The sequence below is a fragment of the Tyto alba genome, unplaced genomic scaffold (genome assembly GCF_018691265.1).
Source record: "Tyto alba isolate M040663 unplaced genomic scaffold, T.alba_DEE_v4.0 Super-Scaffold_26, whole genome shotgun sequence".
NCBI lineage: Eukaryota > Metazoa > Chordata > Aves > Strigiformes > Tytonidae > Tyto > Tyto alba.
Genome location: NW_024881300.1, coordinates 13,583,710 through 13,597,729, shown reverse-complemented (window position 1 = coordinate 13,597,729; position 14,020 = coordinate 13,583,710). Strand labels below are relative to the sequence as shown.

The 14,020-nt window shown below is 41.2% G+C and overlaps 1 protein-coding gene across 2 annotated transcripts in view; it reads left to right on the top strand.

Moving 5' to 3' along the window:
- Window positions 1–2,373: 2,373 nt before the first annotated feature.
- LOC104356344 (protein BEAN1) overlaps window positions 2,374–14,020 on the top strand; it is a 63,508-nt gene continuing 51,861 nt past the window's right edge. Inside the window, exons 1-2 of one of the 2 annotated variants that reach the window (XM_042797783.1) lie at window positions 2,375–2,629; window positions 3,631–3,705. In XM_042797783.1, the coding sequence (XP_042653717.1) occupies window positions 2,599–2,629; window positions 3,631–3,705 (106 nt within the window). In that variant the 5' untranslated portion in view covers window positions 2,375–2,598. Of the gene's footprint in view, window positions 2,630–3,630; window positions 3,706–14,020 lie in introns of both variants that reach the window. The other variant, XM_042797784.1, reaches the window with a different exon arrangement.

Genomic DNA, 14,020 nt, shown 5'->3' with positions numbered 1-14,020 from the left:
GCAGCCAGGAGGCGTGATGAAGATGTTGAAACCGGCAGCTCTGTGGATAAAAGGGGGTTTGAAACTTAAACAATTTGGTGAGCCTTGATGGAGCTGCGACTCCTCGGCCACCCCAGCGCTGCATTTGCTCTCTTACCTTAATAAAGATTCATTAATCCATATTTAGATGTGATTTGCCTTAATCTACCTATAACATCCAGGTTTCATTCAGGTACACAACTGAATTAGAAAAACAGAAATCCCTAAAAGCTGAAAAACATACGGGATAAAAGGGTAAAAAACTGCCCTATCTTCCACATGTATGTGATGGAGATTTAGAAATTAGTGGCGTGAGCAAAACTTACAACATAACATCTAAGTAGATTGAAGATGAGCGTGCTGAGTACCAATAAGGACCAAGAAAGTTACTGTTAACTGTGATGATGTTTCTGAAGACTCTAAAGGATCATATGTTGTACATTCTGTTGTCTGACCCAGAAACAAAAGTTCTCTGTCTCAGAAGCAGCTGCAACTCCCACTGGAGATAAAGGACAAAACTGACACAGAAAGAGGTCTAAAGCCAGGCTGAGATAGGGATTTTTCTCAGAACTGACAAACACTAACCAATTCTCCTGCATGCGAAGTCAGTTACTAAGGCCTCTATAGTTTCCAGTTTGTCAGCTTATATAATTGCCTAAGAGTAGATTTTTCAGTCAAATATAAGCCTCCGAGTCTGTCAGGATTAAAGTTAATACTGATACTACTGCTAAATGTAAGGCACCATTTGGGAAAGATATCATCACATAACATTTGAATCACTAAATGTTAGGAATTACCGAAATCTGAAGCGGAGAAACGGAGAAAATATTTAATATCGTTAATTACAGCATTACATGTGTACATGTCTTTTTATATACAGAATGAAGCCAAGGGGGTACACATAAAAAAAAAAAAAAAAAAAAAAACAACAAAAAACAAACAACAACAACAACAAAAAAACCACAAAATGAAACACGGAAAATCAGCTTTTCTGATGTGTATATAGACTCACACCTTCATGCCATAGTTAAACAAGAGAGCCCTAAAATGAAGCCATACAGTTTCCATTTACTGAAATGATAGATAAGGAATCTTTCAAGGAGGCAAATATCTTGAGGGATTGAAGAAATTAAAAACAAGATAACTTCTGCAGCAACATTTTGAGGGATTTCAGGGTAGAGATGTGTTAATTAATAACGAAAGTACTATAGTTTTGGCAAAAAGTACAGGTATCCCTAAGCCATAATGAAACATATTCGTAAATTTTCAGTAAACCTTTATTTCAACTGCCATAGACTTGCTTAATGCTCGCCTGAATTCAAAAAGAGGGGAAAAAAATAGGTGATCAATGACAGTAGGAAACTTTTTACAGAAAGACCAGAGTTCACAAGCTTTACATCCACCCCAAACTTCATTACAACTCTGAATCCATCACTACTGAATCAAAGAGAAACTAAATAGCTTAGATACTGATGGTAAAGCTGTTCCAAGGTGAGAGAACTTGCTCTCCAACTACAAAGCCACCTGGGATGAGGGAAGTAAAGGTGGCTGCCTGCACACCCATGGAGCATCCATTCCATCTCCCTCACACACAGTATCAGCGCGACCACTCTCCAATTGCCTGCAAGGGTAATGCAATCAGGGAGAAAGTACCAATATAACTTGGCTCCTAAAAAAATCCAATCTGCTGACAGGACATGCCAAAAAAGGCCTTATTTCTTGCATTCTCTACCTTAACAGCTAGACATACCTTTCTTCGAGGTAAACAACCAATTATGAAAGCTCACATGCTTTAGTACCGGCTGCAACCCTATTTTCTCTGCCTCTAGCACCAAGGCATTTATCTTTCACAATGAGAGACGCTTCCAAGATCCCTGGTAACAAGTAGATCTTACTATTGTGAAGTGGTTTTAGCTCTTCCTTGGACTACACTCTTCTCCTGGCCCCCTCCCAGCCACAGCGAATTACTTCCTCTGCACTGCTCAGATAATCCCGTCCATCCCCGCGGGTTTATTCCCAGTCAGTCCCCTCCCTTCTAGCCAAAGTGTTGGGCTGGACTGGGTTTTCCAGAGCCGTTATCCGCCTACAGCTCCTACTCCAAGCAGCAAATCCCCGCGGCGTCCCTGGCGCGTCCCTTCCCTTTCCCCGGGGACTGCAGAGAGAGGGGAGGGAGCGGAGCCGGGGCCGCTCCGGAGTCCCCCCCAGGCCGAGTCAAGCCCCCGCACATGTGCAGCCCCGAGCACCCCGCGGGCGGCCCAGCCCGCCGTGCGGCCTGCGCCGGCCCCGCCGCCTCCGGGCCCCGCTCCCCTTCTGCCGGGCCGCCGCCCGCCCGCCCCCCGCCGAGCCGCGCCGCGCCGGGAGGCAGGGCAGCGGAGGGGGAGCTCCGGCCGGCCCCCGCGGGGCGGAGGTCACCCGCCGCCTTCCCCCGCCCTCCGCCCATGGGCGCCGGCTCCGTCCAGCCGCCGCCGCTCCGGCCCCGCACGCAGGGGGAGGCGGCGGGGCGCGTCTCCCGGCGGCGGCTGCGCCCGCCTCGCCGCCCGCCGCCGCCCGCCAGCCGCCGGGGAGCCGCGGCGGAGGCGCATGGAGACAACGGCCGCCGCTGCGTGCTGGGGTAAGGGGCGGCGGGCGGCAGCGGGGGGGCCCCGGCGGGGCGGGGGGCGGCCGCAGCCGGGCGGGACTCTGCCCCGGGGGGCGCCGCGGGGCTCCGCGGAAACTTTGTGTTACTCAGGCGCTCCCCCCCGCATAAAAGAAAAATAACAGCACCACCCCCCGCCATCCCGGGCTGTGCCCCGCGGTGCGGAGCGGGGCTGGGGCCGCGGCCCCGAGCGCCGGGGTCGGAGGGAAAGAGGCGCTGGGGAAGGTCAGTGCCGGGGGGGCGGGAGCCGGGAGCAGCCCCGGGCGCTGCCTCGGGCTGTAAATACAACCCGGGCACAACGCTGTACCGGTGCTATACTACATCCGACCGACTGTCGGGGGCTCACGTTTTATATGCCACTGCAGGAGCAAACAAGCCGGTCTTTTAAGAAATTTAAACATTTTGTTATTTAGGACACGTTTTACTCGCGTGAATTTTGTTGCCTGAAAGTATAAATCTTTGAAGTGCAAGTTATAAATATTAAAGCTTAAATGCATAGGGGGAGTGTGTGGATCAGATTTTAGAATAAATTTATTCCAACCCAGTTTGACACACACAGACGCCTAATGTATTCAAGATGCACTTAAACAAATTAGGAAACAGTTATTTCATTTTACAATGGTAGGTGCCTGTTTCAGGGACTGGTGACTGACTTAACAACAATAATTAGCATATTTATATAACACGTTGCTGTTTATATATGAGTTTTTGAATTGAAGAGGCATTAAAGTCATATATAATATCATTTCCTGAACTGGAGTGATTCCTGGAAGTACGAAGCAATGACTTGTTTGTTTTTTTCACTCCCATTCAAGCTACATCTGTGCGTGTATTCAGAGTCTGAAACATGTAATCCTGTCTCGGAGAGAGTGGGTGCATGTTAACAACACAATGTGTCTTCAACTGACATCTGGTTGCAAAACAAAAACAAACTGCTATTAAGGACCTTTTTTTTCCCCCCATTTTTCCCTCCTTAGTTCTTTTCTTCCATCTTCTTCTCATCTCTGGAAGCTCCATCCGTATTGGAATAGGCAGCAATTATTCCAATCTCTGTAAGTAGTCTTTTTTTTTTTAACTGCATTAATGGCATGCCTTGCAGTCATATACAGCTGTAGGAATATTATATTTAAAGTCCTCTAACAGATAAACATCAATCCATTAAAAAGCAAATAGCTTCCTGACTAAGAAAACAACTGAGTTAACAGAAATGGACTTAACTTTATGATCTTTATACAGACAAAACTCACAGAACTGAGTGAGGGAATTGTCTGACATACAGGACCATAAAATTTAGTGTCAGGTACAATTATTGCAATATTTCCTTTTTTTTAAAAAAAAAAAAAAATCCTAATTTTCAGCATTTTCTCCCACAACAACAAATTAGCACATAGCTGCTAAAACTGATTTATATAATTTTGGCACTCACTAGTAAAACAGATGTTGTTAAAAATTACTTCCAGTCATTGAAATAAAACAATGCCTGACATTTGACTTCCTTCTACTCTCTATTTTATGACTAACTTTGGTAGTTATAACATGAAAGGTTTTTTTTAAAAGGAAATATAACATTACAGGAGACAATTCTGCCCATGTCCCTGGTTCTATTTTGGCAGAAAACCGCATGTATGCAGGGAAGCAGAGTAGCATATCCAGTCTCTTAGATGAGAAAATACATAATGATAAAACTATATGCACAACAATTCAAACCACCAAGATATCTCTCACAGCAAGTGCTGCAGCTCAAGAGAAGCCATGGTGAAATGTATAACTAGATTATGGCTTTGGTAACAACTTTCAAGCTAAGATGCCCATCATGGGTGAGAAGTCATATGATTAAACCTGAAGTTCAAAGAAAAAACAACCAAAAAGTTATCTTACTTACTTTGGAACATACATAAAGAAACAACAAAGTCAGGCAGCTACTATCATTCACAGACTAGAAATATCACTAAGCTTAATGTTTGCTGCCACAACCTACCAACTTGGAGAAATTATTCACAGTGTCAAGACCAGCTTCTGTCAACACCAGGTATTTTATAGGATCTAACCCTAAGATAACTTTGATAACTAGGAGCAGAGTTTGGTTGGTAAAGCTGAAGACAGTGCAAAACCAAGTAAATGCAAAGTGGTGCCTTTCAGAGTGCCTGGTAATCCCTTCAACTCCTCAGAAAACTGTTAAAATTGGCCTCAAGAGCATGTGAAAACTTAGTAGCTGCAGCTGAAAGTTGTTCACCCTCTGGCTACCTAACAGATGACCAATTGACATCACCCAAGTCATAGAAGAGACATAATAATAATAATACAAAAATGATGGGAAATTGTAAATGCTTACATTAGTAGGCAGTCAACTCATTTATTAATGAATTACCCATAGGCTTGGTAAAAAAATAGTCATAATGTGCTTATGTTCTTACAAGTTAATATTGCAAAAATACTGGTTAGATTATTTTTTCATAGAACTGTTGGTTTTACATTATGCATGAAATGACATTTCATAGCACTTCATTATATACATATATGTATAGTTTGGGGATTCATATCAGAATAATATAATTTCTTATCCATTCTTCACTTCCATGTTCTTTGACCCTTAAGCTCAGATTTTTCCCTGCTGTTGCCTGTCCCAGAGAGACCACTTCTTCATGGCAAGACAACTTTGTATTGCATTACTTTAGATTAGTAGAGTTTTGTAATAGACCTGTTGCAGCAAACAGGTCAGAGTAGTCTGAGTATTGCCCTAATTTCCAAATGGGTGCCTACGTCTACATCAAAATTAAGTGTTCTTAAGACAATATTTTTGTTTTACTTCAGCCTTAACTGACAACAGTTCAGCCTCTACACAAGGGCTGTCATGTTTAATTACTGTAATGCCTAAACTGTGAAATGTTCTACTGGCAATAACAGATAATACTAACATAATACCGGGTAGGCATTAGCAATAAAAAAAAAAAATAAATAAACAAACAAACAAAACAAAACAAAACAAACAAAAAAAAAAAAAACACACAAAAAAACAACCCAAACCAAACTGTGGCTTGTATTACACTTTTATAGTGAACATGGAAAGAGTCTGGTGTTACCCCAGGCCATTACTATGTACTACATAGCTATGAGTCTCCTTCCTGTAGTTCATAGGATGTTCTTCAGCTATACCGAATTCACATATGCCAGTTACTAGACCTCACAACTCTGAATTTCCTAAGCAAGTGCAAAGGCCCAGGAGCAGGACTGCAGCTCTTACACAGAGGCAGCTGTGCCTCAGGAATGCTGCTCTTGTACACAACAAAGCAGTACAGTCACACAAGCAAAGTCCAGGCAAGCTGATACACAGGAACGGAGCTATGTGACTTCAACCACACAGTACCAAGGCGGGTTGACAATTTCAGCATTTAATGTAACTTTCTGATCAGAAATAAAATTTGCTATTAGCTTTGTTGGTGTAGATTTTCCTTTCTGAGAGAAACACTGGATTTTCTTTGCAAAGTGTTTTTAGCTTTTGGTCAGGTATGTACGTTTTTTAAAGTAAAAAGTCAAAATTATCTCTAGAAAATACTGATAGCAATGAGTATAAATCATTATTAATCAGCAAGCATAAACTTCAGTCACCGTTTCTAATACTTAAATGAAAAGGGCCCAAAACTGTCAGAAGTGAAAAGGCAGACCAACGGTTCTACCCCAACTGCTTTCCCTTCCTGCATGCCACTGCCTCTTCTACCTCTTCCCCATCAGGTCTGAGATTCATGTACGAAGAAATTGATTGTAAGCACGGCTAAAAAATAAGTCAACTGATTTTTCAATTATCCAGATTGCCAATACATATCAGCTATCATAAAAAGATATTTTACAATTATTAAGCAACTACATAGTTAGGTATTTAAATATTAGTAAATCTTTACAATAATCATATTGAACTATGTCTCTGCTGTTACATCTAAGAACACAAGGAATGTCCAGAGATATGCAAAACATTCATTTGGATGCATGAATCGGGAAAAACACTACTATAAAATATGCAGACAGCATTTTAAAATCCAGCATTAAGATTCCTACATTATGAGCTTTATAGATCTGTCATAGTTTGAGCTCAGAGGGCAACTGAGCACCACACAGCTGCTCACTCCTCTCTTCCCGCCCCCCCAGCACTGAGGAGAAAATAAGCAAAGGCTGAGGATTCAAGATGAAGACAGGGAGGGATGAATCACCCATTATGGTCATGGGCAAAAGGCAGACTCATTAGGGGAAGGAAAAAAAGAACATAAATTTAATACGGACACTAACAACAACAACACTCAACAGACAAAGTAAGACAGTGAGAAGCATTACCACATCTTGAAAACACCTTCCCCCACCCCTCCCTTCTTCCCAGGTTAAGCTTTGCTCCTGATATCTCTACCTCTTCCCCACAGTGGTGCAGGGGGCAGGGGATAGGGGGTGCAGTCAGTGCTGCTGCCTCTTCCATCTTGGAGGCGGAAACTTCTGGAACTTCTTCCCCCTGCTGCAGCATGATTCCCCCTCTCACAGGAGAGTCCCCCATAACTTTTCTCCAAATTGAGTCCCTCCCACGGGATGCAGCCCTTCCTAAACTGCTCTGGCGTGGGACACCCCCGCATGTTGCAATCCTCCCAATGCCAAACTACAACAGTGGGGGGGCTGATTTCTCCCACAAGCTCCCAGCCTCCTTCAAGTACAATCACCTTAAATAGAATGGGGCCCACCGCAGATCGTGTGTCGGCATCTGCTCCACCATAGGCCTCCATGGGTGGCAAGAGGGGGCCACCCTGCCATCTCACCACAGGATACAGGGTGGGGTCTCTGCTCTGGCACACCTCCCATCTCTTTCCTCATTTGTTCTTCCACTGACCTTGGTGTTCACATATATGTCACAACTCCAACTGCTCCTCCCAGGTCCCTTCTTAAATATGTTATCACAGAGATGCAGCTGATTGGCTCAGCATTGGTGCAGAGGTGGGTCCAGCTTGGAGCCAGGGGAGATTCAAGAAGCTTCTTACAGGGGGCTACTGCTGTAGCTGCCTCCCCTGCTACCCAAAACCCTACGACTCACTCAAACCCAGGACAAGATCTTACAAACTTATTCCTACTAAACAGAATTATCTCACAAAACTAAGAAGGAACAAAAGCGTTCATACTGTGGCTCTCCTCTTTCTGCATGAAAACCCACCTAAGCCAGGCACAAGGACATCATTTCTACAAAGGAAAAGTGCAGAAAATCATGATTGGAAACCCAGTAGGCCCTTGAGTAGACACTTTGGATGCTGTCCCTCAGCATTCAGCTCACAGGCAATAACAGCACAGCTGGCTGCCAGCTGTGTTGTCATTGACTACAGCACTGCTAGCTGTGCTCTGAGACCCCAGGACAATGGTGGTAGGTTGAATAAACTTCTACTCCTAAACAAGGAAATCTTTCTGTACACAGCAAGAATAAAACACTCCTTCCACTCTACAGACTCCCCAGTCTTGTTCTTGTTGCCAAATCCTGTATTTTTCCCAAAATGGTCTCCCAAACTCAGCCAGTTTAACACAATTGTCTAAAGGCCAGTACTCAATGAACAGAACTTCACATTCATATGCACAGGTGGAGCCCAGTGCCTCAGTTAGAACAGGTGAAAAGACTGGGTGGTTTTGGGTCTGTGCAAGTACCTTAAAGTGGTTCTACTGGCTGCACCAGACTTGAGACATAGAGAAAGACAAGAGATTGCTTCAAGCCTGTGCTTGACAGCTTTGCTGTGAGCTGGTGTCCAGGAGAGAGTACATGATACCAGGAAGTTTGAGACAGACTGGTAGATCTGCACAAAGACTTCTGCACCTCACAGCAGTACTTGCACTTGTGGGATGCCTTGAGCAGTGTCAGTGATCAAAGCACCAACATCTACCACCCATTACCAGTCTCCCTCTTCTCTAACAGAGAATGCCAGAAACCAAGTAGGTCTGTGATACCAGGCAATGAGGGAAGCATATGCTGTAATTGCCCCCTCTTTTCTAAGTGCACAGCAAAATTTAATCTCTAGAATAATCTGCCCTTTATTTTCCTTCATTGATTCTTTTCTCAAAGTGTGGATGTTTTCTGAAGGCACCAAAGAGGCTTCCATCTCCCTTCCCTTCAGGGCACACCCCATATCTCCCTACAGTTTTCCACATGGCACTTCAGGCTTTAATGGCTCCAACTGTGCAGAAGGGATGTTCAAATGCCTCCAGAACCACACCTCAGAATTCTTTGTTCTTCTCCCCCTATTAAGTCATATCCTGCTGAGTAACTTTCTGCCATCAATTTATTTTATGATGGCTTGAAATCATCTGTCACATCAAGAATGATTTTTTCACCTTTTCATTTATTGGATTGGAATCTGCAGTAGGGAGGTATCAATTTCTCTTCAAGCCTGACACTTTCTCATCCTGGTTTATGAGGATGTGGGCTGGCAACTCCAAATTGTTCATTTCCACTGTAACTACTTAGTGCCTTGGTTTCAGCAGCTTCTCTCAACTCCTACCTCACATTCCTGATTATTGTTCTCTCCACTAAAAAAAAAAATAACAGATTAGAATTCATTCCTATGCAGCTACTATGCAAAAATACAGATTATAGTCAAACGCTGCTCCCTTCAAATAAATAGAAATAATGCTTTAGTTTTTGAAGGGGATCTGATCAAACTGGTAGAAGCAGCCATATTGAGAAACCTCTCAAGAAATGAGTACGGGGGAAGACACATTTTAGAAGTGCTGAGTGCTATTAACTCTTGCAGACTGACCTTTCATTATTACATAATGATTGTACTTGAGCTAGATTTTCAAGCACCTAAAAATGCAGTAGATGCCCAGATGCTTTTATGCAAAGCATCTTTCAAGGAGAGGTGGACATCTAATTGATTATGAGCTTTTGTAAAGTCTACTTAGACCTTCTATACTCAGATGCTTTGAAAATTTGGCCTCAAATTCAGAGCTGGCAGAACCAAACTATTCAGTTGGCTTTGACTGCATTTATGCAGAGATTTTAGCTCCAAGACTTAATACATATCTTGCTAGAACTTCCTGAAATCCCTTAGACTGTTTTTAAAAATAATGTAAATATATGACATTGAGATACCTACAGTCTTCAAGGACCTGTGTGAAGGTAATTCACTGGAGGGCATTTCAGCCAAAGCCACTTGATCACTGTCTGTATTCTTAATGCAAGTAGTGCTTCTATGACATTTTGTTACTTTGGCCTCTTTAATTCTAAATTTCTTGTCTTTTAATTGCTATTTTCAGTCGCAAACACGTTAATCCCTTCTATCAGCATTTTTTTTTTTCATTAGAAGCATTACAAAAATAGTGAAATATGTGCAGTTTTTTTTTTTTTTTAACTTTTGAATCTCTCTTATTGGCAATTAATCTTTTTTAGTTTCATGGTTTAAGAGCAGCTATGTATGCATATGATCTTTACAGGTTTTCAGCATCCTAGCTTTATTTTGATTTAGCTGCAAAATTATTACAGGATTACTTCTGAAAAGACCTACCTACGACTGAAGCTTTATTATGCTAGGTCCTGCACAAAATGACTGGCCTTGTTCATTCAGATTGCAGGTGTCTAGATAATAAAAAAGGTGGGAAAATAAAAAAAAAGGTTGGCAGAAAAATTAATTGCTTTAGTTTACATAGCAATTTAAGGAGAAACAAGGCTCTCCTGGCTCCTGGATCAGTATCTGTCCATTACTTGGCACTGACTGTTGCTAGCAAGATACTGCACTAGCTATTTTGCCTTGTAGCATCTTTTTCCATCTTTGTCCAATCCCAGAGCTCTTTGTTCTTGGAGTTAAAGGAACAGATTTGCTGCAAGACAATTTGCAGAACATTTATTCTGCTTTTACTTTTTTGTATGACTATTTTATGTAGCTGAATTAATTGTCCACAGACAACCCGTCATCCATCAGGCTCAGACATGTTAGAGAGAAACAGTCCAAAGTTACACTTAACCTCAACTTTCAGTTCCTTCCACTGGGAAAACCCAAACTCCCTTCCACTGGGGAACCCAAGAGATATACAGAAATAACTATTTTGCATCAGAAAGTTAAACACTTCAGTCAGTACAACTGCTTTCTGAGTCACTCTAATTAATTTAATGGGCTTCTTCCAATTTTTAAACACTGAAAACAGGCCCCAATTTACAGAATGGGTTAAATCAGGAATTTCTACAGCAAGGACTCAGGATATTAAAGAGATGAGCTTTACAAAAGAGATCCCAGATCCTTTCAGGGAGAGACCAATACAGTACATGGCAGAGCACCCAGCAGATGGTGAGTTATTTAGTCCCAGTTGGAAGACTAGCTCTTACTAGGACAACCTCATATTGAACTCTGCTTCTAATCCACGCTTAACCATCTCTTATTAGAAGAGTTCAATATTTTGGGCTAAAGGATCCCCATTTATGGTTATTTACAAGTTAGACTACTGAGGTACACAATGGCCATTTTCACTCTCCAAACACACACAGTATGCAAGTAAGTCATTGGCCCAAACAACTGGCAAGAAGTACAAGACTTTATTTAAAAAGCAGGTCACAGAAGTCCCAACTCAGAACAGATGAGACTAGAATTTTCAGAAATTTGTAAACCATGTTTCCTTGTTGTCATCTTAATGTACTGCCCTGAAACTTCCCTCTAAAGGTGCAGTGATTAGGCAGCCTACTATGTGATCCTCATTCCCTGTTCAGCAAACAAATGTAAAAACCCTGCAGACCTGAACAGACAATAAAAGCTCTGAATGACAAATTAACACTCCTGGTTTTTTGCATGTGCCATGTTGACAAGTAGCCCAACAATATCTAGTAATTTGGTACTGTAATTATAACTCTGCCTCAGAGACACACCATGAGAAGAAGATGAATCCTGAGTGATTTCTGTTTTGGCCTGGAACTTCATGCTAGAGAAAGAACACATACACTACAAAGAGGAGCAACAAAGAGTAGCTATTTCTGATTACTTTTATGCATCATTTGAAGCATATGTTAAACTACGCTAATAATCACACGTCTCACACTAACCATGTTTGTGAAATCAGATGTTCCTTTAGAAAGAATATGAGACGTTCAATAATAGACTGAAAAAGCAGTTACAATGTATTCATGCTATTGTGTGTTGGGGTACATGCTGTATAGTACATTTCTTAGCATCAGGCCCAATTGAGAAGTGTCCCAATGTATATAGAGAGCACAGAATCAAAATACCAACAAAGATTTTCTATATACATAGACACTTTTAGAAAAGGCTTTGCTTTTAGAACAGCAGAATCCTAAATGGAAACGTGAGTGGAAACTGTGCTTTTGCAACTTGATCCTATTAGCCAACCTGAAAGAAGTCTAAAAACCTGACAAAAGTCTAAAAGAAAAAAAAAAAAAAACAAAACACTATGTTCAGAGCCACATTTCTGTGCTTCTGATTAAAAAAAAAAAAAAAAATATATTTCTATGGAATGAAGCAAGCCATAAACTGGAATTTGCTCCAAAGTTGGAGACATAAGATCATGCTTCAGGAGTGCATCTATAGAGGTAGAAATAAGAACTTATCCCCATGTTTTCAAACACGTAAAACAAATACACCCAAGGACAGCGTGGTAAAATGCAGGGCTGAAGATAGTATTCAGGTACCTTAATAGTATTGTAATGACATCTTGTGTCTGTCCTCTGATTTAGGTTATTGTAAATTTCTTTACTTGCCATCAATGCAAAAATAGTAAGGAATTGAGGGGCAGAAGAAGTCACCAGAGAGATAAGAATCTATTCCTTACATTGTGTTTTGGATAGGTTTCTGTGTCATGCTCATCTAAATCATATAAGCACAGTAGAGCATTAAGCATCAAACTAACATGGGCCATGTGTTATTTATTCTATCATCCTCTCGCCAAGTTCAGGAGTTGTTAAATCATCTCTGTGTCACTGAGGATCCTTCTTCACCACAACTGTCTTTCCGCAGCTGGCTACAAAGGTTTCAAAGCCAGGCTGCAGGCAAGAATGAGGACTGTGATTTTTACAGAGTGCAAAGGGTTACATTGCAGAGAACAGTTCCTGCTGGTGGATGATCAGGGCATTATCAGACTCAGTAGTTGATGCAAGAAGTGCATACCCACTTTATCAGATATACAATTTAGTGGTTATTTGAATAATAAAAAACCCATGGTATTACTAACATAGGAAAATACAGATTTGTATAATGTACAATAACGGTAAATTATTATGTGTATTTCAGTGGTGCAGGTTAATTTTCAACTTGTGGATTAGTTTTATGCATCATATTATATAACTGAAATTTTATGTGATAATTTTTATGTTCTTAAATGAGTAATTTTCACTTCATAAATTCATTCCAATGTGTGCTGATTTATAATACAAACCTTGAAAACCATCAGCACGCCACTGCGTGGCACACTCCATTTGGGAACAGGTGAATTTAGAACTGGGAAGTGCTTCTCTGAAAGAGACTTTGTTAGGTCCCTGTCATCTGTAGTAAAAATTGTTTTCAAATGAATTTTACCTCAGGGTAATACATACTTTAAAGACAAAATACTTTGTGTAGCCTCTACTAAGATAGAAGCATCATATTGGAAATAATGGATTTTCTCACAAATGAAACTATCAGTTTCAAGAGAATTTTCATTGCATAGAACTTAAACATTGTTATTTGTTCCCTCAGTATCGCACTGAATGCAATGCCTACCTCTGTCCCTGCCTGCTGCACAACTATGGACCTGTGCCTCAGTTTCTTCCTCAAAAAAATTTATATATTTTTAGTCTTCATGGTTTTTTTCAGTTATTTTGTGGCTCCCCTTGAGAACAGATGAAAGATTTGTATCATCTCAATTAACAAAAGACATAATTTGCTCTTGCTATATCTGGGAAATACAGCTTTATAGGATAGGTTTGCACACCCCCTTTTTTTTTTTTTTCCAACCATCATTGTCCTTCACTGCTGATCAGTCCAAAAAAATTGGACCTACCCATATAATTTCTTATAGCTTACAATCTTAATGGTTCTTCCTGAAGATAGTAAAACATCACAGTGGTTTTCTAGCATTTTCATCAAGACCATATCCCAAAGTGACTTACACAGTTCAACAACTACCAGAAACAGAAAGCATAGTATTACTTTCTGGATGAGAGAGAAAAGGTGTTTATCTTTAAGTGACCTTCAGGGTAGAGCCAGTAAAGTGGTGAAAAGTAAAACAGGAATTTTATGTTGCAGGAACTGTAAAAAACTTTCTTACATCCCCAAAAATGATGAAATCATACCTAGTGATAGAGGAGAATTGTGTTGAAGTAGTGAAAACCAGAACAGTGAACAAGAAAGCTACAAAAGGGTGTAGACTAGAGCAAGTTCAAAG